Consider the following 22,569-nt stretch of genomic DNA (forward strand, 5'->3'; position numbering starts at 1 on the left):
TCAGGCCTGAATGGGTCAAAATCCACTAATAACTAGTGGTACCGAAAAGGTGAAGGCAGAAGCCCAGGCTTATTGCGCCTACCCCTTACCCCTACCCCTTACCCTTACCCCTTACCCCTACCCCCTACCCCTTACCCCTACCCCCAGGCTTATTACCCCTTACCCCTTACCCTTACCCCTTACCCCTACCCCCAGGCTTATTGCGCCTACCCCTTACCCCTTACCCCTACCCCGAGGCTTATTGCGCCTCCTACCCCTTACCCCTACCCCGAGGCTTATTGCGCCTACCCTTTATGAACATAACTAAAAGGTGAAGACAGAAGCAGAGGCTTATTGCACCTACCCTTTATGAACATAACTCAAGTTACACTAAAGGTGAAAGCAGAAGTCCAGGCTTATTGCGCCTCCTACCCCTTTAAAGGTGAAGGCAGAAGCTGAGGCTTATTGCGCCTCCTACCCCTTTAAAGGTGAAGGCAGAAGCTGAGGCTTATTGCGCCTCCTACCCCTTTAAAGGTGAAGGCAGAAGCCCAGGCTTATTGCGCCTCCTACCCCTTTGAACATAACTCAAGTTACACTAAAGGTGAAGGCAGAAGCCCAGGCTTATTGCGCCTCCTACCCCTTTGAACATAACTCAAGTTACACTAAAGGTGAAGGCAGAAACCCAGGTTTATTGCGCCTAAACCCCTTTTGAACATAACTCAAGTTACACTAAGGTGAAGGCAGTAGCCCAGGCTTATTGCGCCTCCTACCCTTTTTGAACATAACTCAAGTTACACTAAGGTGAAGGCAGAAACCGAGGCTTATTGCACCTCCTACCCCTTTGAACATAACTCAAGTTACACTAAGGTGAAGACAGAAGCCAAGGCTTATTGCGCCTAAACCCCTTTTGAACATAACTTAAGTTACACTAAGCAGAGAATATTGTCAGACATAGATTTCATTAAAATAAAAACTATAAGGTTCTGGCCATTGATTGTGAGAAATCTAAAATCTAAGCCGGGCTTAGATTTGGCCTATATTATGAAAAAGAAGGAAACTTTTTTATTTAGACCTGAGAACAGATTCTACAAATGCCTTCTAAATCCTGACAGTTTTCAGAAAAACCCGTGTTTGTCAGTGGTCAGTGGTTCTTAAACTATTTCATGTCAAGGACCCCCAGAATTATATGTATTTGGCCGCCGACCCCCATCTGAAAATATGTTGTTCCAGGGACCCCCAGGCCATGAAGCAAAGATTTTAATTAAAAACGTTTGCTGTGAAAGAATATATAATCAAAGATTTGCGCCACATTTTCACAATAAAATAGCAGATCTACAAGCTCGTATGAGCGGTACCGTCAACTTTTTGACGGTACCGTCCTAAAGTTGGCTCTTCGGTGCTACTGAAAATTTCTGACGAGCCGAAATCATTTCGGCACTACAGCGGTAAAATAGGAGTATGAATCGGCCCTTATAAATCACAGTAACAAGAACAACAATCAATAAACAAGCAAGGGCCAACTCCAACATAGTTTTTAAAAGCTGACTTTGGGACAAAAGGGTTAAGTTTTATTGTGTTTATTTTTTTGCAAAGTCATTCCTGTCACTCAGTCTCTGTCTGCGGCAGCTAGAAATGACCAAATCAGACCCCAGATATAACTTCAAGCGATGCATCCTCCTCTCTGAGATTCTACCGTCAGTCTTTGCATCTGTGTAGTATATATATATGTATATTATCCCATTCTGGGCGGGAACCCCTTTTGGTGTTTTAACTAAGCATTATGTTATACTTTAGCTATTGAAAAATAGCACATCTACAAACTCATGAAAATGCGGCACAAATCTTTGAATATATATTCTTTCAGAAGACCTTTCTTTTTATTTCGACATCAGGCCTAAATGGGTTATATATATATATATATATATATATATATATATATATATCGTCCTGGAGTTGGGAACGTAACACAACCTTTCAAATCAAATGACTCGGCAGAAATAAGACAAATGCTATATCTTGGCCTTTGAACCTCCCAGGCCATATTTCACTGTAGAATGAAGACCTGAGGGAAGGGAAATTTGACACGACGTCATACTGCTGTCTGTCTCTATGTCTGTCTGTCTGTCTGTCTGTCTGTCTGTCTGTCTGTCTGTCTGTCTGTCTGTCTGTCTGTCTGTCTGTCTGTCTGTCTGTCTGTCTGTCTGTCTGTCTCTCTGTCTCTATGTCTGTCTGTCTCTATGTCTGTCTGTCTGTCTGTCTGTCTGTCTGTTTATGGCAGTGCCAATGTAACGCTCTCTCGAGATGTAAGGTCGCTTCTCTTTGCGGCACACGTTAGATCATATACACACTGTGTGTGTGTGTGTGTGTGTGTGTGTGTGTGTGTGTGTGTGTGTGTGTGTGTGTGTGTGTGTGTGTGTGTGTGTGTGTGTGTGTGTGTGTGTGTGTGTGTGTGTGTGTGTGTGTGTGTGTGTGTGTGTGTGTGTGTGTGTGTGTGTGTGTGTGTGTGAATGATGGAGAGTTGGTAACCAAATGGACCCTTATATAGATCTTTAACTCTTGAGAGCATGCCATTTTGCGCTTTCAAAATATATTTTGTCTTAGTTTAAGTCATCATAGCTTAGTTTTCATTTAGTTTTCGTCAGTGAAAAATGGTAGTCGAGGAACATTTTTCGTCATAGTATTAGTCAACACTGCCTCCTGTGTCCCCCCGGGGGGTCCTGTGTCCCCCCGGGGGGTCCTTGGACCCCCCTTTGAGAACCACTGGTCTCATTACTATCGTGTGCCAAAGCAGCGAACCCCATCTCGCCATCTGACTCGTGTCTCTCCTCTTTTATTTGCGGTGACTTTTCAGGAAGATTACATCATCACAGAAGACGATGTCTCCGCCCCCTTGCGCTGGTTGGCTCCCGAGCTGGTGGGGGAGCGCCACGGGGGCGTGGTCACCCTGGAGCAGACCAAGCCTGCCAACGTGTGGTGAGTCGGGGGAAGTGCATCCACGCTCATTTCTAACGGAGGTGCAGCGGTTAATCCATTCTGGGCGGGAACCCCTTTTGGTGTTAGCATTATGTTATGCTTTAGCTATTGAAAAATAGCAGATCTACAAGCTCATAGCGCGGCACCGAGTGGCGCGCTACAAGCTTGTAGGTCTGCTATTTTTGAAAAATCAAAGAACGACTGACATAGAAACATAGCTTTTTCAGAGTCAGAATAGGGTGGACGTGGTGAGAGGTTTGCTCTAAGGCCGAGTTTACCAGCACTCCACTCCACACTTCCACAGACTATTCATAAGTATACTCTAATTTTGGTCTAGGCTTATTATCCTGCCCTCAATGTCTTCACATATTGTACAGTTAATATAAAACACATGTAGGCATATTTCAGCCATAGTTTCCCCATTAGGACCACTCTACGCAAGGTCATCAAACAGCGATGCACACCTATGTTACCTATAAATGGTAAATGGTGCATTTATATAGCGCCTTTATCCAAGGCACTTTACATAGATTGTGCATTACATTCATCCATTCACTCACACATTCATACACCGATGACGGCGGAAACCATGCAAGGCACCAACCAGCACATCGGGAGCAATAGGCCTATCTCACAGCCCGTTTTTCACGCCCACTTCCGGTAAATAGTGGTGACTTTAACATGGGCATTTACACGTTTTTTTCTCTGGAGAATCTAAGTACATTTTCTAATGTAAAAATGTGACAGACCAATATTATTATGAAGCAAACAAGATGGTAAATCAGGTCGAGCAGATAGAACAAACCTTACCTTGAGAAAACAAAAGTTGTAGACTTCTTAAATAACCTCTTTTAACATGTAGCGTCTATGGAGTGACGTCACGCTATCACCACTAACCCCGAAAGGGGGCGTATTTAGGGGGGCGGGGAAATTCTGTGAGATAGGCTTATCAGGGGTTCAGTGTCTTGCTCAAGGACACTTCGACACTAACTTTGGGGGAGCCCGGGTTCGAACTGGCAACCTTGACGTTACCATCCGGCCACTCTACATCTGAGCCACCGCCGCCCACACTTCCACATCCATGTTTTTTTTTTCCTGTGGCACTAGAGCGAGATCTTCTAGTCCATGTAATTGTTTTAATTGATTATTAGGAGGGAATCTGAATATCCTAACGGATCCCTCTGCTGTGTGTGTGTCTCCTCAGGGCCCTGGGCGTCACCCTGTGGGAGCTGTTTGAGAACGCAGCCCAGCCCTACACGCACCTGTCTGACCGCGAGGTGCTCAACCACGTCATCCGCGAGCAGCAAATCAAGCCCTTCAAACCGCAGCTGGAGCTGCCCTACTCCGACCGATGGTGAGGGGAGAAAACTACACTTCCCAGGATGCACATGACATGTGTTCATCTTGTGAAGTGATTAGTCTGCTGTAAGGACACGTTGACCTGCAGCCATCCACATGCATGGATCAAAGTTCTCTCAGTTGCCACGACTGATTCTTTTATCAAATCAAATCAAAGTTTATTTATAAAGCATATATTTTTTATATTTAAATATATCTTTTAATATTGTTTAATGCCCTGTCAAAATTGCATGTTCTTCAGCCTATTTTGGTTCTGGCGCGGCTATTATTTGCAGTTTCTTCAGCCTAATTGGTACTGTAGCCCTGTGTAGGCCAATATAAAACCATGTTGCAAATTGCCGCCTGGTTCCTTTTAAATGCCTGGGGTACAAATAGATTGACATATCTGCCCTGTGCAATTTAACCAAACAGAAATTATTATTATTTTATTCACATTCCAATGTCGAATGCTAAAAAACACAATTAAATTGCTATTTGTTTATAAAATGTATTGTCAACATAAAGCCCTTTTTGATCCATACCCATGTCCCCCCGTTGTCCCCCCCCTCAGGTACGAGGTGCTGCAGTTCTGCTGGCTGTCTGCGGACAAGCGCGCCACGGCGGAGGAGGTCCACCGGCTGCTCACCTACCTGCGCATGCAGGGCCAGAAGGACATGGAGGAGGACTTCCAGCTGCGCTGGGACGCCCTGAAGCCCAACCCGGCGGCCCGGGCGCAGGCCAACACCGTCACGCACTCCTCCTCCTACCCCATCCTGGAGCAGTTCGCCGAGGACGCGCTGCGCCAGGAGATCGACGAGGTGCTGACCGTCACCGAGACCAGCCGCGGCCTCAGCTTCGAGTACGTGTGGGAGGCGGCCAAGCACGACCACTACGACGGCAGCCACGCCCACGGCGGCAGCGGGCATCGCCCGGGCATGGACACCACGCTCAACTACCACAGCATGTTCTTCCCCGCGTCCACCGAGGACATCCAGGCACACTTCCCGGACACGGCCTCCGGCGCGGACAGAATAGGGGACATCAGCAGCAGCGCGCCTTCGGGGATACCCGGCGTCCTGCCCGTGTTCGACGCGCAGAAGCCCCCCGCCGGCGGGAGCGAGTATTACATCCAGCTGGAGGAGCAAGGGGAGGGGGCGGGCGGCGCCAACGCTAACAGGAGGAGGTCGGACGCGGACGCGTTGTCGTCGGCCAGGCAGGAGTTCGTGGTCCTCCAGGACGTGCGCCTGGACGAGTCGAGCACCGACGCCGACTTCTTCCACCAGAGCATCGACTCCAAGGACTCGTACCTGCCGGACAGCCACGTCTGGTCCTCCCTGGAGAACGACAGCCCCTACCACACCAACATCTTCACCGAGGAGGGCGGCGGCGGGTCCAAGCCCGAGGAGGAGTCTCCCTCCTGGAGACGAGGCTTCATGGAGCTCCCCGAACGCAACGGGACCAACCCCTTTCACAGCCACAGCAAAGCCCCTCTGGCCCAGGAGGTCAACACGGACGACATTCTGGGGGACGATTCTTTTTTAGGGGATGTGGTGCGTCCGGGCGCGCCTCGCCTGCAGGACTATCCGGAGAAGGAGGGGGAGGAGGAGGAGGAGGAGGGGGGCGTGGACGCGGCGGGTCTCCTGAGCAGCGACAAGCTGACGGGGAACTTTGCGTTCCTCACGGACCGCAGCCTGATGAGGGAGCACTCGGGCTTGTCGGGGAAAAGCGTGAGCCCGCAGCAGAGCTTCCTCTCGCCGGGCATGGCTCACATGCCCGAGGAGAGCTTCAGGATGAGCTCCTGGGACAACCTGGAGTCCTTGAACAGCTTCGGCAGCACGCCAGAGATGTCCCGTCTGAAACCCATAGCGCTTAGCCCGTCCCCGACACCACAAGACCTGTTGGACTTGCCAACAAGTCCCGGACCGGGGGATTTCTATCAGCCCCTCGGAAACCAATCGCCGGTGCCTTCCATCACGGTCGTTGCGGAGGACGACGTCTCGACCAGCAGCGGCGGCCAGCTGCCGGATAAGAACGGTTCGTTCGCCGATGATGACGACTTCGACGTGGCCCCGTCGCATTCCTCCGACACGGGCATCGACTCCGCGTTCGACTCCGTCTCGGAGAGAACCGAGGTTCCCCCCACGCTCTCTCAAAGTGCCACGACAGACTCTCTGTGCACGGATGCCAAAACCGCCAGCCTTGACGACGACGTCGACCTGGAAACCTCGCGGCAGGACGACGGCGTTCTTCTGCCCGTAGAAGCAGCAGCAGCGGTAGTAGTAGTAGGAATCGAGGACGAGGAGGAGGATCCGGGCGAATTGAAAGTCGTCCCCGCGTCGTTCCCTCCCCATGACAACGGCCACGGCGAAGAAGGCCTGCTGACGATAAAGAGCGACGACCTGCTGAGCGAGCTCATCAAGGACGCGGAGGACGCGCTCAAACCCGCTCTGTCCGAAGACCACGAGGAGAAGGAGGAGGAGGAGACCTTCGGGGACGTCACATCAACATCATCGTCCCTGCTGGTCTTGGGACCGTCCATGGACCTGATCAGCCAGGAGGACAGCCAGCTGGTCTCTGGGCTGTCCATGGACCACCTCAGCCAGGACAGTGTGCTGGTCTCGGGGCCGTCCATAGACCACCTCAGCCAGGACAGTGTGCTGGTCTCAGGGCTGTCCATGGACCTGATCAGCCAGGACAGTGTGCTGGTCTCGGTGACGTCCTTGGGCCACCTCAGCCAGGAGGACAGTGTGCTGGTCTCTGGACTGTCCATGGACCACCTCAGCCAGGACAGTGTGCTGGTCTCTGGACTGTCCATGGACCACCTCAGCCAGGACAGTGTGCTGGTCTCGGGGCTGTCCATGGACCACCTCAGCCAGGACAGTGTGCTGGTCTCTGGACCGTCCATGGACCACCTCAGCCAGGACAGTGTGCTGGTCTCTGGACCGTCCATGGACCACCTCAGCCAGGACAGTGTGCTGGTCTCTGGACCGTCCATGGACCACCTCAGCCAGGACAGTGTGCTGGTCTCTGGACCGTCGATGGACCACCTCAGCCAGGACAGTGTGCTGGTCTCTGGACCGTCCATGGACCACCTCAGCCAGGACAGTGTGCTGGTCTCTGGACCGTCGATGGACCACCTCAGCCAGGACAGTGTGCTGGTCTCTGGACCGTCCATGGACCACCTCAGCCAGGACAGCCTCTTGGAGGACAGTGTGCTGGTCTCTGGACCGTCCATGGACCACCTCAGCCAGGACAGCCTCCTGGACGACAGCCTGCCCACGGTGGACGACTCAGCCCAGACGCCCGACTCCATGGACTCCCTAGAGGAGAGCCCCAAGCTGGGAGACGCAGTCCAAGACTCCATGGAGTCCCTAGAGGAGAGCCCCAGGCTGGGAGACGCAGTCCAAGACTCCATGGAGTCCCTAGAGGAGAGCCCCAGGCTGGGAGACGCAGTCCAAGACTCCATGGAGTCCCTAGAGGAGAGCCCCAGGCTGGGAGACGCAGTCCAAGACTCCATGGACTCCCTAGAGGAGAGCCCCAGGCTGGGAGACGCAGTCCAAGACTCCATGGAGTCCCTGGACATCCACAGGTAGGGCTGTCACCACTACACGTTTCATTTAAGTTGACGATTCATTGTCAAACAGATAACTTGTGTTTTTGTTTTTTTGCATTTAATGTTGGAATGTTACCATTTGTATTTCTGTTTCACACTTTTAGGCTTCGTAGTCACAAATTGCAGATGTGACAATTAATACTTTTTTCTTTCAAACATTTTACAAACTAGCGGAAATAGTTGATCTACAAGCTTACAACACGTCACATGTTGTAAGTGTGTAGTATGTATTGCTATTTCTAGTATTTTTGAAAGTGTATGGACATTTTCCAACATGGAAATGATTGCCGATTATTTGCGATTATCTGGACTAATTGCGATGGTGTAATAATTGTGCGGGGCCTCTCCTCCACAGGCTGGGAGACGTGGTGGGCCCCGACGACCAGCTGATCATGACTCCGGTAGCTCCTCACAAACTCCAGCCTCCGTGCAACAAGGTGGCGGACAGCGGCTACGAGACGGAGAACCTCGAGTCCCCCGAGTGGAACTCGGGACCCGCAGTCGTCGCCATCGCCGGAGACGACCACCCCCCGCTGGGAGAGAACGGAGCCAGAGACCACTCCCCCACGGGAGAGAACGGAGCCAGAGACCACTCCCCCACAGGAGAGAACGGAGCCAGAGACCACTCCCCCACGGGAGAGAACGGAGCCAGAGACCACTCCCCCACGGGAGAGAACGGAGCCAGAGGCCACTCCCCCACGGGAGAGAACGGCATGAGCGTCGCAGAGGAGGAGGATGACGAGGAGGAGGAAGCAGAGACGAAAGAACCCGCAGTCGTCGAACCGACGTCGCTGGTTGCCCCGGAAATCGTGATCTCCGAGGTGGAGAATGAACTTGTGATCTCCGAATTAGATATCGTACGGGAAGCTGAATTAGATATCGTACGGGAAGCTGAATTGGATATCGTACGGGAAGCTGAATTAGATATCGTACGGGAAGCTGAATTAGATATCGTACGGGAAGCTGAATTAGATATCGTACGGGAAGCTGAATTAGATATCGTAGCGGAGGCTGAGGACGAGGAGAGCGGTGAAGACCGGCAGCCGGAGGCGCTAGCTCCGGGCCCCGGGGGCGGGGCAGGGGAGCCTGCGGAACCCTTCATGGGAGGGAACTACAGAGACTCTGCGTACTTCTCGGACAACGAATCGGAGCTGGAGAAGAAGCCCGGCGACGAGACGAACGTGGCCTCGCTGGGTTCCTCCGAGGAGGGCTCCTGGCGGCCGGAACCCAGCTCGACCCGCGGGGTGGGCAGCGCGCCGCCCGGCGCCGTCGGTCCAACGGTTCAGGTAGAGTCTTCCAGAGACGTGGACGTGGACTCGGGTCCCTCCGGCGCCGAGCGGGAAGAACCGCGGATAGCGGCCGAGCCGCTGGCCGACGTGGAGGAGACGGACGCCGTTCTGAACGCCGACGGGGGCGTTCCTCCGCTGGCTGACGGAGCGGAGACGGGCGTTCCTCACCATGGGAGAGTTGTGTCACAGCTGGATTCGACCGCTGGCCACAACGGTCACAAGGAGCAGCCGGACGCGTGTGACCAAGAGACGGACAAACTGGACTTCTACCCAGACTTCAGGTATGGATGGAACTGCTAATTATTTACCGGTATTTTACTATTGACCACGTAATGAAATAATCGTGATAACCGTCATTATTCCTCTCACTAAAATCCATAATGGCCCCAAGGTTGTAATGTTTTCATTATAGTTTAGTTTTAGTTAGTTTTGACAAGTTTCTTTGGTTTTTTTATATTTGTGAAAACGCTTAGTTTTATCTCAGTTTGTATTTGTTTTCGTTATTTTCATACTTATTTTATTTTACAAGTTATTTTATAGTGAAGAATTCAAAAAGGTAAGTAGGCCTATTGTGTAATAGAAACGCAACAAAAGATACCATTTCAAAAAAAAATATTCAGTTACTGTCAACGAGAAAAAGGAAAACAAACAGTATTTTGTCCATAATTTCAGTTTGTTTTAGTTGGTTTTGTAAACACGTAAAATACAGTTTCTCTTTTTTTTTTTATATAGTTTTTTTTCTCCAGTTAACAGAAATGTTTTTTTCAATTTCAGTTTTCAGTATTTTCGTTTCCGTTAACTATAATAACCATCCATCCCTGTGACGTCCAGGTCCTACTCGGAGCAGTCTGGAGGTGAACCACCGTCATCGTCGTCTTCATCAGAGAATGTAGTGGTGGAAACCGCCTCCTCCTCCTCCTCCTCGCCTCCTCCTCCTCCTCCTGCAGCACCTCCTCTTCCTCCTCCTCCTCCTTCTCCCTCACATCCTCCTCCTCCTCCTCCTCCTACCTCAGCGGAGAGCGGTGGCACCGCGCTGCACGCCAAGCTAACGCGGACCTACGCCAGCAGCAGCAGCAGCGACGGGCCCAAGACCATCAAGGAGCCTGATGTGGAAGGACGTTACCTCCTGGGGACCAGGAGGGAGGCGCCCTGCCCCTCCTCCCCCTCCTCTGGCCTGGACGGACAGGTACAATTATTACACAATCACAATTATCTGAGATAATTAATCGTCTCTATGTTGAAAAATGTTCATACATACATTGTCAAAGATTTCCCCCAAAAATAGCAGGTCTACAAAACTTGCAACGTGTGACACGTTGTAAGCTCCGATTCAAACTTACAACGTGTGACGCGTTGTAAGCTCCGATTCAAGTTCAAGTTCCAATGTTCCATTAACCTAGCCCATAGTTCCCTAGTTCCATTAATTAGCCTGATGTCGAAATTTAAAAAATGTCATGACAGTTTTCTGAAATACCTCATGTTTCTGTATCAATGGTGCTCAATATTTCATGTCAAGGACCCCAAAAATGATATGTAATTGGCCACCGACCCCCATCTGAAAATATGTTATTCCAGGAACCCACCCAGAAGCAAAGATTTGAGCTAAAAACGTTCGCTCTGAAAGAATATATATATTCAAAGATTTTCACCACACTTTCACAATTATTCAAAAATAGCAGATCTACAAGCTCGTAGCTCGAACTTGTAGATCTGCTATTTTTCAATAGCTAAAGCATAACATAATGTTAAAACCTAAAGGGGTTCCCGTCCTGAATGCGTTAATCGCAATCGCTATTATTTTCTATGACAAATGAATCGTCGACTTATCATTTCTCATCGGTGCTCTCTCCCCCGGCAGCCGTACGGAGGCCAGGAGGACGGCATGGAGGCTGACGAGGAGGACGTGCTGAGCGACGAGGAGGACTCTGACGAGGACATGCGTCACTACCGCGTCACACGCAGCTCCTCCAGCGAGGAGGACAGCGATGACGACCACACCGTGCACCCCGTCCCGCTCATCGTGTCCGACGACACGGCCGCCAAGAACCTCAAGAGCCTGCTGAAGACCCCCAACACCAGGTCTGGGATTCATTCATTTTAGTTTTAGTTTAAAAACCCATTTAGACCTGAGGACGATTCTACAAAACGCGTTCTAAATCCTGACAGTTTTCTGACAAACCTATGTTTCTATGTCAGTGGTGCTCAACCTTTTTCATGTCAAGGACCCTCAGAATTATCTGTAGTTGGCCACGGACCCCCATCTGAAAATATGTTGTTCCAGGGACCCCCCACAAGCAAAGATATGAGTTAAAAACGTTTGCTGTGAAAGTATTATATTCAAAGATTTGCGCCACAATTTCAATTTCAATTTCAATGAAATTCAATGAAATTGTTTAAATTTCAGTATTTGTTAGTTTCTGCAAACTCTAATAACCTTGGACCCCCCCTCCCCCCTCCCCAGCCTTGACCTCACAACGGACGAGACCCCCGCTGTGACGTCATCGTCCTCCCCAGCAGCGGGATGCAACGACTCTGCTGCCGCTGACAGGAGAGCTGTGTCCTTCTTTGATGATGTCACCGTCTACCTGTTTGACCAGGTACACACTCTACTTTCTTCTTTTTTTTTTTTTTTTTTTTTTAATAATTTTTATCCCACGATTTGTGTAACCCATTTTTCACCCCTGTGTCAATTATCTAATGTGATCCTGGGCTCTACACACCCTCTGCCAACCTAGTCCCCATATATGGGGGACATGGGGAGAGCAACGGACTTGAACTCATGCTTCCTTCATGCCTGAGTGTCCAAGTTGCTCCTTTACACCTGACAGGGGGGAGTTCCCCTGGTTGGACGTAGCGCATGGACCACGTTATTCCAACCAGTTCCTTTCCCCTCCATCAGGCGCCCCGGCTGGCCAGGGGGAGGCAGTTTAGAGACCAGGATTACTGCATGTTTTTTGTGAGGGTACCTACCCCGAGCGGGAATCGAACCCAGGACCTTCTAGCTGTGAGGCGACAGCACTACCAACTGTGCCACCGTGCCCCACACTACTGTATTTTAAAGTCCTGCATTCATAGTCCAGTCCAGTTTTAGGTGATAAGGGGACCTCCGAAACGGTGGTTAGTAAAAAACAGAGATGTTTGGGTGAAGCGGTGAGTCTCTTACCACCACGGCCACAAAAAACTAGTTGTTTGGAAAAATACTGGCGGCAGCGTGACCAGGAGGTGTGTGTTAGGGAGTCTAGTGACTACCACGCTACCAAGCTTGCTGCCAGAACGGATATGATATTAGTGTACGGTTGAGCTGAACTGGCGCCGTGTTGTGCTGCTTTGCAGGAGACCCCCACCAAGGAGCTGGGAGAGGAGCACGGCACCGCCCCCAACAGCCAGGGGTCAGAGTTCAGCCCTGGGCCCGCCGCCGGTGGCGCCGGTTCCACCGGCTACCTGAGCCGGTTCCACAACTCTGAGAGCTCCACCGACGAGGAAGGTACTTACCGCACGCACACGCCTCCACACACACTGCATTACACACGCACACGCCTCCACACACACTGCATTACACACGCACACGCCTCCACACACACTGCATTACACACGCACACGCCTCCACACACACTGCATTACACACGCACACGCCTCCACACACACTGCATTACACACGCACACGCCTCCACACACACTGCATTACACACGCACACGCCTCCACACACACTGCATTACACACGCACACGCCTCCACACACACTGCATTACACACGCACACGCCTTCACACACACTGCATTACACACGCACACGCCTCCACACACACTGCATTACACACGCACACGCCTCCACACACACTGCATTACACACGCACACGCCTCCACACACACTGCATTACAGATGCACGCACACGCCTCCACACACACTGCATTACACACGCACACGCCTCCACACACACTGCATTACACACGCACACGCCTCCACACACACTGCATTACACACGCACACGCCTCCACACACACTGCATTACACACGCACACGCCTCCACACACACTGCATTACAGATGCACGCACACGCCTTCACACACACTGCATTACACACGCACACGCCTCCACACACACTGCATTACACACGCACACGCCTCCACACACACTGCATTACACACGCACACGCCTCCACACACACTGCATTACAGATGCACGCACACGCCTCCACACACACTGCATTACACACGCACACGCCTCCACACACACTGCATTACACACGCACACGCCTTCACACACACTGCATTACAGATGCACGCACACGCCTTCACACACACTGCATTACCGCACACACACGCCTCCACACACACTGCATTACCGCACGCACACGCCTCCACACACACTGCATTACACACGCACACGCCTCCACACACACTGCATTACAGATGCACGCACACGCCTTCACACACACTGCATTACACACGCACACGCCTCCACACACACTGCATTACAGATGCACGCACACGCCTTCACACACACTGCATTACCGCACACACACGCCTCCACACACACTGCATTACAGATGCACGCACACGCCTCCACACACACTGCATTACCGCACACACACGCCTCCACACACACTGCATTACAGATGCACGCACGCGCCTCCACACACACTGCATTGCACACGCACACGCCTCCACACACACTGCATTACACACACGCCTCCACACACACTGCATTGCACACGCACACGCCTCCACACACTGCATTGCACACGCACACGCCTCCACACACTGCATTACACACGCACACGCCTCCACACACACTGCATTACACACGCACACGCCTCCACACACTGCATTACACACGCACACGCCTCCACACACACTGCATTACACACGCACACGCCTCCACACACACTGCATTACACACGCACACGCCTCCACACACACTGCATTACACACACACACGCCTCCACACACACTGCATTGCACACGCACACGCCTCCACACACTGCATTACACACGCACACGCCTCCACACACTGCATTACACACGCACACGCCTCCACACACTGCATTACACACGCACACGCCTCCACACACACTGCATTACACACGCACACGCCTCCACACACTGCATTACACACGCACACGCCTCCACACACACTGCATTACACACACACACGCCTCCACACACACTGCATTACACACGCACACGCCTCCACACACACTGCATTACACACACACACGCCTTCACACACACTGCATTACACACGCACACGCCTCCACACACACTGCATTACACACACACACGCCTTCACACACACTGCATTACACACGCACACGCCTCCACACACACTGCATTACAGATGCTATAAGGTACTTACCGCACGCACACGCCTCCACACACACTGCATTACACACGCACACGCCTCCACACACACTGCATTACACACGCACACGCCTCCACACACACTGCATTACACACGCACACGCCTCCACACACACTGCATTACACACGCACACGCCTCCACACACACTGCATTACACACACACACGCCTCCACACACACTGCATTACACACGCACACGCCTCCACACACTGCATTACACACGCACACGCCTCCACACACACTGCATTACACACACACACGCCTCCACACACACTGCATTACACACGCACACGCCTCCACACACACTGCATTACACACACACACGCCTCCACACACACTGCATTACACACACACACGCCTCCACACACACTGCATTACACACACGCCTCCACACACACTGCATTACACACGCACACGCCTCCACACACACTGCATTACACACACGCCACCACACACACTGCATTACACGCACACGCCTCCACACACACTGCATTACAGATGCTATAAGCAATAATATGTCACATTTTCAATTACCTTATATTTTCTTCGTATTCAGACCGCCAGCAATGAGTAAAACACTCCCACAAAAAACAGTAGTCTCTGTGACACATCTATGAGACGCAATCTGCATTCAAAGATTTTCCTAGAAGCTTTGTCATTGGTCGATTTGCCTGTCTAATTGTGTCCAACTGTGTCTAACTGTCCTGATTGGTTAGTAATTTCGACCGGGGTTTGTTTTCGACCAATGACAAAGCTTCTAGAAAAATCTTTGAATGCAGATTGTGGGGAGTGTTTTACTCATTGCTGGCTGTCTAAATAAAAAAAAAGTAATTCAAATCTTGACATATTATTGCTTATTGCTTTAACTCAAGACGATTCATTAAACATGTGTTTAATCTGTTATCTTGTCGTATCTTAACCGACTTCTCGTATCAGGTACGGTGCTTCAAGCAGGTGAGTTGTGGTCGTGACAGAGCCACTCCGTTTTTTTTGATCAATCTGGTTAAAATCTTTCATCTTTCGACAGCCCTAATTTTTTATTTAATTGTTTTTCTTTATACAAGTGAAATGTTTTCAAATAGAGACTTTAATCAAATCTAATCTCGGGTCGCCGATCGCCAAGTCGTACCACATTAGGCTGATAGTGAACGGGGAGTCCCCGGTTCGATCCCCGGGCCGGGCGGCCGACCTTTGGCTGCATGTTACTCCCCGACTCTTCTCCCTCACTTCACTGTCTCTGTTCTTCTAATTCATTTCAAGATTTTGCACGTTTTTTTTTACAAAAAAAAGGTCAGTATGTCAGTAATCGGAGGTCTACGACTCTAAAAGAAATCTGGATTGGACCAAAACCTCCCGTCTTGGTGTCAGGCTCCTTATCTGTACTTCTGTAGCAGTGTTCATGTTGTTGACTAAAGGGCCTTTCACATGTGAAGCGAGGAACGCAGGCGTTGTTGCCTGGATCAACGACAGGTCTGCTCCAGGTCTGGATCAACGACAGGTCTGCTCCAGGTCTGGATCAACGACAGGTCTGCTCCAGGTCTGGATCAACGACAGGTCTGCTCCAGGCCTGGATCAACGACAGGTCTGCTCCAGGTCTGGATCAACGACAGGTCTGCTCCAGGTCTGGACCAACGACAGGTCTGCTCCAGGTCTGGATCAACGACAGGTCTGCTCCAGGTCTGGATCAACGACAGGTCTGCTCCAGGTCTGGATCAACGACAGGTCTGCTCCAGGTCTGGATCAACGACAGGTCTGCTCCAGGTCTGGATCAACGACAGGTCTGCTCCAGGTCTGGATCAACGACAGGTCTGCTCCAGGTCTGGACCAACGACAGGTCTGCTCCAGGTCTGGATCAACGACAGGTCTGCTCCAGGTCTGGATCAACGACAGGTCTGCTCCAGGTCCGGATCAACGACAGGTCTGCTCCAGGTCCGGATCAACGACAGGTCTGCTCCAGGTCTGGATCAACGACAGGTCTGCTCCAGGTCTGGATCAACGACAGGTCTGCTCCAGGTCTGGATCAACGACAGGTCTGCTCCAGGTCTGGATCAACGACAGGTCTGCTCCAGGTCTGGATCAACGACAGGTCTCCTCCAGGTCTCCTCCAGGTCTGGATCAACGACAGGTCTGCTCCAGGTCTGCTCCAGAGGGGCGCAACAACGCAAGCGTAAAAAAAAAAGGCTAAACCGAATCCAGGTCTGGTGAGTCGCGGGGCGTGTGCACGACACGAGCACGCGCGCAACAAATTCACGTGACCGCGCTCACGTAAATACGCTTGCGTTGTCGCACCGCGACTGCTCCCCAGTGCTCCGACTGCTCCCCAGTGCTCTGACTGCTCCCCAGTGCTCCGACTGCTCCCCAGTGCTGTGCTCTGACTGCTCCCCAGTGCTCTGACTGCTCCCCAGTGCTCCGACTGCTCCCCAGTGCTCTGACTGCTCCCCAGTGCTCCGACTGCTCCCCAGTGCTGTGCTCTGACTGCTCCCCAGTGCTCTGACTGCTCCCCAGTGCTCTGACTGCTCCAGTGCTCTGACTGCTCCCCAGTGCTCCGACTGCTCCCCAGTGCTCCGACTGCTCCCCAGTGCTCCGACTGCTCCCCAGTGCTCTGACTGCTCCCCAGTGCTCTGACTGCTCCCCAGTGCTCTGACTGCTCCCCAGTGCTCTGACTGCTCCCCAGTGCTCTGACTGCTCCCCAGTGCTCTGACTGCTCCCCAGTGCTCTGACTGCTCTGACTGCTCCCCAGTGCTCTGACTGCTCCCCAGTGCTCTGACTGCTCCCCAGTGCTCTGACTGCTCGCCAGTGCTCTGACTGCTCGCCAGTGCTCTGACTGCTCCCCAGTGCTCTGACTGCTCCCCAGTGCTCCGACTGCTCCCCAGTGCTCCGACTGCTCCCCAGTGCTCTGACTGCTCCCCAGTGCTCTGACTGCTCCCCAGTGCTCTGACTGCTCCCCAGTGCTCTGACTGCTCCCCAGTGCTCTGACTGCTCCCCAGTGCTCTGACTGCTCGCCAGTGCTCTGACTGCTCCCCAGTGCTCCGACTGCTCGCCAGTGCTCTGACTGCTCCCCAGTGCTGCTCCGCGCAAAAACGCAGGTCTCATTGAAAATGAACTATAGGCGTTATATCGCTTCACATTTGAAAGGCCCTTAAGACTGAAAGATTTTGATATTTAGTCGACTAAGTCTAGACTAAAACTATTTCAACTGACAAAATAGGGCTAAACTAAATTTGCGTTGCGTTTGGTGTTTTCTCATCGGTTGAAAAAACTCTTCCCAACAGGCGGAGGTTTCGAGTGGGACGACGACTTCTCGTCGCCGGACCCCTCCTCCTTCCTGTCCAAGGTGACCTCTGACCTCTCGGGAGGGGGGTCCTCCAAGGTCACGGGGTCATCTCCCGCCTCCTCGGAGCCTAGCTGGACCAGCGCCGCCTCCAACTACTCCCGCTTCTCCATCTCTCCAGCCAACATCGCCTCCTTCTCCATCACCCACCTCACCGACTCCGACATCGAACAGGGCGGTGAGTTAGTTAACACCTTTTTTTTTTTAAGGGGAATTCATCAAAATGCAGGGCCGTAGCAGGCGCTAGCAGGGCCATAGCAGGCGCTAGCAGGGCCGTAGCAGGCGCTAGCAGGCGCTAGCAGGGCCGTAGCCGTAGTTTTTGTCTTCTTTCTAATTATTTGTTCGGCCCAAAATTTTTTGTTTGTTGTCATAATTTGTCACGACTCGAGTTGGCTTTGTCCGCGGCGTAAACGTCTTTAAATAAATACTTTCTGAAATGTCTATGAGGAAAATGAACGGAGAATAATTTCCTGGGCCATGGTAGGGGGCGGGACTGCGACGCTCTATAGAGCGTCGCAGTCCCGCCCCCTTTCATGACGACGCCAGGCCCAGGAAATGATTCCCAATGCATTTTTCCCATAGACATTTCAAAAAGTATTTATTTAAAGACGGTTACGCCGCGGACCAAGCCAACTCAAGTTGTGACAAATCATGGCGATAAACACAATATTTTGGACCAAACAAATAATTACAAAGAAGAAAAACAACAAAAAAGGTTTTGTAACCTTCCGTTTTTTTCTTCTTTCTAATTCTTTGTTCGGCCCAAAAAATTGTGTTTGTTGTCATGATTTCTCACAACTCGAGTTGGGCTTCGTACGAGACTTAAAAGGTCTTTAAATAAATACTTTTTGAAAAGTCTATGAGGAAAATGAACGGGGAATCATTTCCTGGGCCCTGGTAGGGGGCGGGACTGCGACGCTCTATTACTCATGCAGATCGGCTATCTTCCACGCACACATGGCCGCTCGTTATTACACATGGTTATTTACACACATGGCCGCTCGTTATTACACGTGGTTATTTACACACATGGCCGCTCGTTATTACACGTGGTTATTTACACACATGGCCGCTCGTTATTACACATGGTTATTTACACACATGGCCGCTCGTTATTACACGTGGTTATTTACACACATGGCCGCTCGTTATTACACGTGGTTATTTACACACATGGCCGCTCGTTATTACACATGGTTATTTACACACATGGCCGCTCGTTATTACACGTGGTTATTTACACACATGGCCGCTCGTTATTACACATGGTTATTTACACACATGGCCGCTCGTTATTACACATGGTTATTTACACACATGGCCGCTCGTTATTACACGTGGTTATTTACACACATGGCCGCTCGTTATTACACGTGGTTATTTACACACATGGCCGCTCGTTATTACACGTGGTTATTTACACACATGGCCGCTCGTTATTACACATGGTTATTTACACACATGGCCGCTCGTTATTACACATGGTTATTTACACACATGGCCGCTCGTTATTACACATGGTTATTTACACACATGGCCGCTCGTTATTACACATGGTTATTTACACACATGGCCGCTCGTTATTACACATGGTTATTTACACACATGGCCGCTCGTTATTACACGTGGTTATTTACACACATGGCCGCTCGTTATTACACATGGTTATTTACACACATGGCCGCTCGTTATTACACATGGTTATTTACACACATGGCCGCTCGTTATTACACGTGGTTATTTACACACATGGCCGCTCGTTATTACACATGGTTATTTACACACATGGCCGCTCGTTATTACACATGGTTATTTACACACATGGCCGCTCGTTATTACACGTGGTTATTTACACACATGGCCGCTCGTTATTACACGTGGTTATTTACACACATGGCCGCTCGTTATTACACATGGTTATTTACACACATGGCCGCTCGTTATTACACATGGTTATTTACACACATGGCCGCTCGTTATTACACATGGTTATTTACACACATGGCCGCTCGTTATTACACGTGGTTATTTACACACATGGCCGCTCGTTATTACACATGGTTATTTACACACATGGCCGCTCGTTATTACACATGGTTATTTACACACATGGCCGCTCGTTATTACACATGGTTATTTACACACATGGCCGCTCGTTATTACACGTGGTTATTTACACACATGGCCGCTCGTTATTACACATGGTTATTTACACACATGGCCGCTCGTTATTACACATGGTTATTTACACACATGGCCGCTCGTTATTACACATGGTTATTTACACACATGGCCGCTCGTTATTACACGTGGTTATTTACACACATGGCCGCTCGTTATTACACATGGTTATTTACACACATGGCCGCTCGTTATTACACGTGGTTATTTACACACATGGCCGCTCGTTATTACACATGGTTATTTACACACATGGCCGCTCGTTATTACACATGGTTATTTACACACATGGCCGCTCGTTATTACACATGGTTATTTACACACATGGCCGCTCGTTATTACACGTGGTTATTTACACACATGGCCGCTCGTTATTACACGTGGTTATTTACACACATGGCCGCTCGTTATTACACGTGGTTATTTACACACATGGCCGCTCGTTATTACACATGGTTATTTACACACATGGCCGCTCGTTATTACACATGGTTATTTACACACATGGCCGCTCGTTATTACACGTGGTTATTTACACACATGGCCGCTCGTTATTACACGTGGTTATTTACACACATGGCCGCTCGTTATTACACGTGGTTATTTACACACATGGCCGCTCGTTATTACACGTGGTTATTTACACACATGGCCGCTCGTTATTACACGTGGTTATTTACACACATGGCCGCTCGTTATTACACATGGTTATTTACACACATGGCCGCTCGTTATTACACGTGGTTATTTACACACATGGCCGCTCGTTATTACACGTGGTTATTTACACACATGGCCGCTCGTTATTACACGTGGTTATTTACACACATGGCCGCTCGTTATTACACGTGGTTATTTACACACATGGCCGCTCGTTATTACACATGGTTATTTACACACATGGCCGCTCGTTATTACACATGGTTATTTACACACATGGCCGCTCGTTATTACACGTGGTTATTTACACACATGGCCGCTCGTTATTACACATGGTTATTTACACACATGGCCGCTCGTTATTACACGTGGTTATTTACACACATGGCCGCTCGTTATTACACATGGTTATTTACACACATGGCCGCTCGTTATTACACGTGGTTATTTACACACATGGCCGCTCGTTATTACACGTGGTTATTTACACACATGGCCGCTCGTTATTACACATGGTTATTTACACACATGGCCGCTCGTTATTACACGTGGTTATTTACACACATGGCCGCTCGTTATTACACATGGTTATTTACACACATGGCCGCTCGTTATTACACATGGTTATTTACACACATGGCCGCTCGTTATTACACGTGGTTATTTACACACATGGCCGCTCGTTATTACACGTGGTTATTTACACACATGGCCGCTCGTTATTACACAGTGGTTATTTACACACATGGCCGCTCGTTATTACACGTGGTTATTTACACACATGGCCGCTCGTTATTACACATGGTTATTTACACACATGGCCGCTCGTTATTACACGTGGTTATTTACACACATGGCCGCTCGTTATTACACATGGTTATTTACACACATGGCCGCTCGTTATTACACATGGTTATTTACACACATGGCCGCTCGTTATTACACGTGGTTATTTACACACATGGCCGCTCGTTATTACACATGGTTATTTACACACATGGCCGCTCGTTATTACACATGGTTATTTACACACATGGCCGCTCGTTATTACACATGGTTATTTACACACATGGCCGCTCGTTATTACACATGGTTATTTACACACATGGCCGCTCGTTATTACACATGGTTATTTACACACATGGCCGCTCGTTATTACACGTGGTTATTTACACACATGGCCGCTCGTTATTACACGTGGTTATTTACACACATGGCCGCTCGTTATTACACATGGTTATTTACACACATGGCCGCTCGTTATTACACGTGGTTATTTACACACATGGCCGCTCGTTATTACACATGGTTATTTACACACATGGCCGCTCGTTATTACACGTGGTTATTTACACACATGGCCGCTCGTTATTACACATGGTTATTTACACACATGGCCGCTCGTTATTACACATGGTTATTTACACACATGGCCGCTCGTTATTACACGTGGTTATTTACACACATGGCCGCTCGTTATTACACATGGTTATTTACACACATGGCCGCTCGTTATTACACATGGTTATTTACACACATGGCCGCTCGTTATTACACATGGTTATTTACACACATGGCCGCTCGTTATTACACATGGTTATTTACACACATGGCCGCTCGTTATTACACGTGGTTATTTACACACATGGCCGCTCGTTATTACACATGGTTATTTACACACATGGCCGCTGTATTACACATGGTTATTTACACACATGGCCGCTCGTTATTACACGTGGTTATTTACACACATGGCCGCTCGTTATTACACATGGTTATTTACACACATGGCCGCTCGTTATTACACATGGTTATTTACACACATGGCCGCTCGTTATTACACGT

The 22,569-nt window shown here is 50.1% G+C and overlaps 1 protein-coding gene across 2 annotated transcripts in view; it reads left to right on the top strand.

Moving 5' to 3' along the window:
• Positions 1-22,569, top strand: part of lmtk2 (lemur tyrosine kinase 2) — a 131,173-nt gene that overhangs the window by 99,348 nt on the left and 9,256 nt on the right. For both annotated transcript variants that reach the window (XM_079519956.1, XM_079519957.1), the window contains 9 exons: positions 2,831-2,952; positions 4,157-4,306; positions 4,862-7,879; positions 8,259-9,473; positions 10,024-10,378; positions 11,051-11,271; positions 11,654-11,789; positions 12,526-12,676; positions 17,825-18,061. In XM_079519956.1, the coding sequence (XP_079376082.1) occupies positions 2,831-2,952; positions 4,157-4,306; positions 4,862-7,879; positions 8,259-9,473; positions 10,024-10,378; positions 11,051-11,271; positions 11,654-11,789; positions 12,526-12,676; positions 17,825-18,061 (5,605 nt within the window). The remainder of the gene's footprint in view (positions 1-2,830; positions 2,953-4,156; positions 4,307-4,861; positions 7,880-8,258; positions 9,474-10,023; positions 10,379-11,050; positions 11,272-11,653; positions 11,790-12,525; positions 12,677-17,824; positions 18,062-22,569) is intronic.

Source organism: Electrona antarctica (genome assembly GCF_951216825.1).
Source record: "Electrona antarctica genome assembly, chromosome: 14".
NCBI lineage: Eukaryota > Metazoa > Chordata > Actinopteri > Myctophiformes > Myctophidae > Electrona > Electrona antarctica.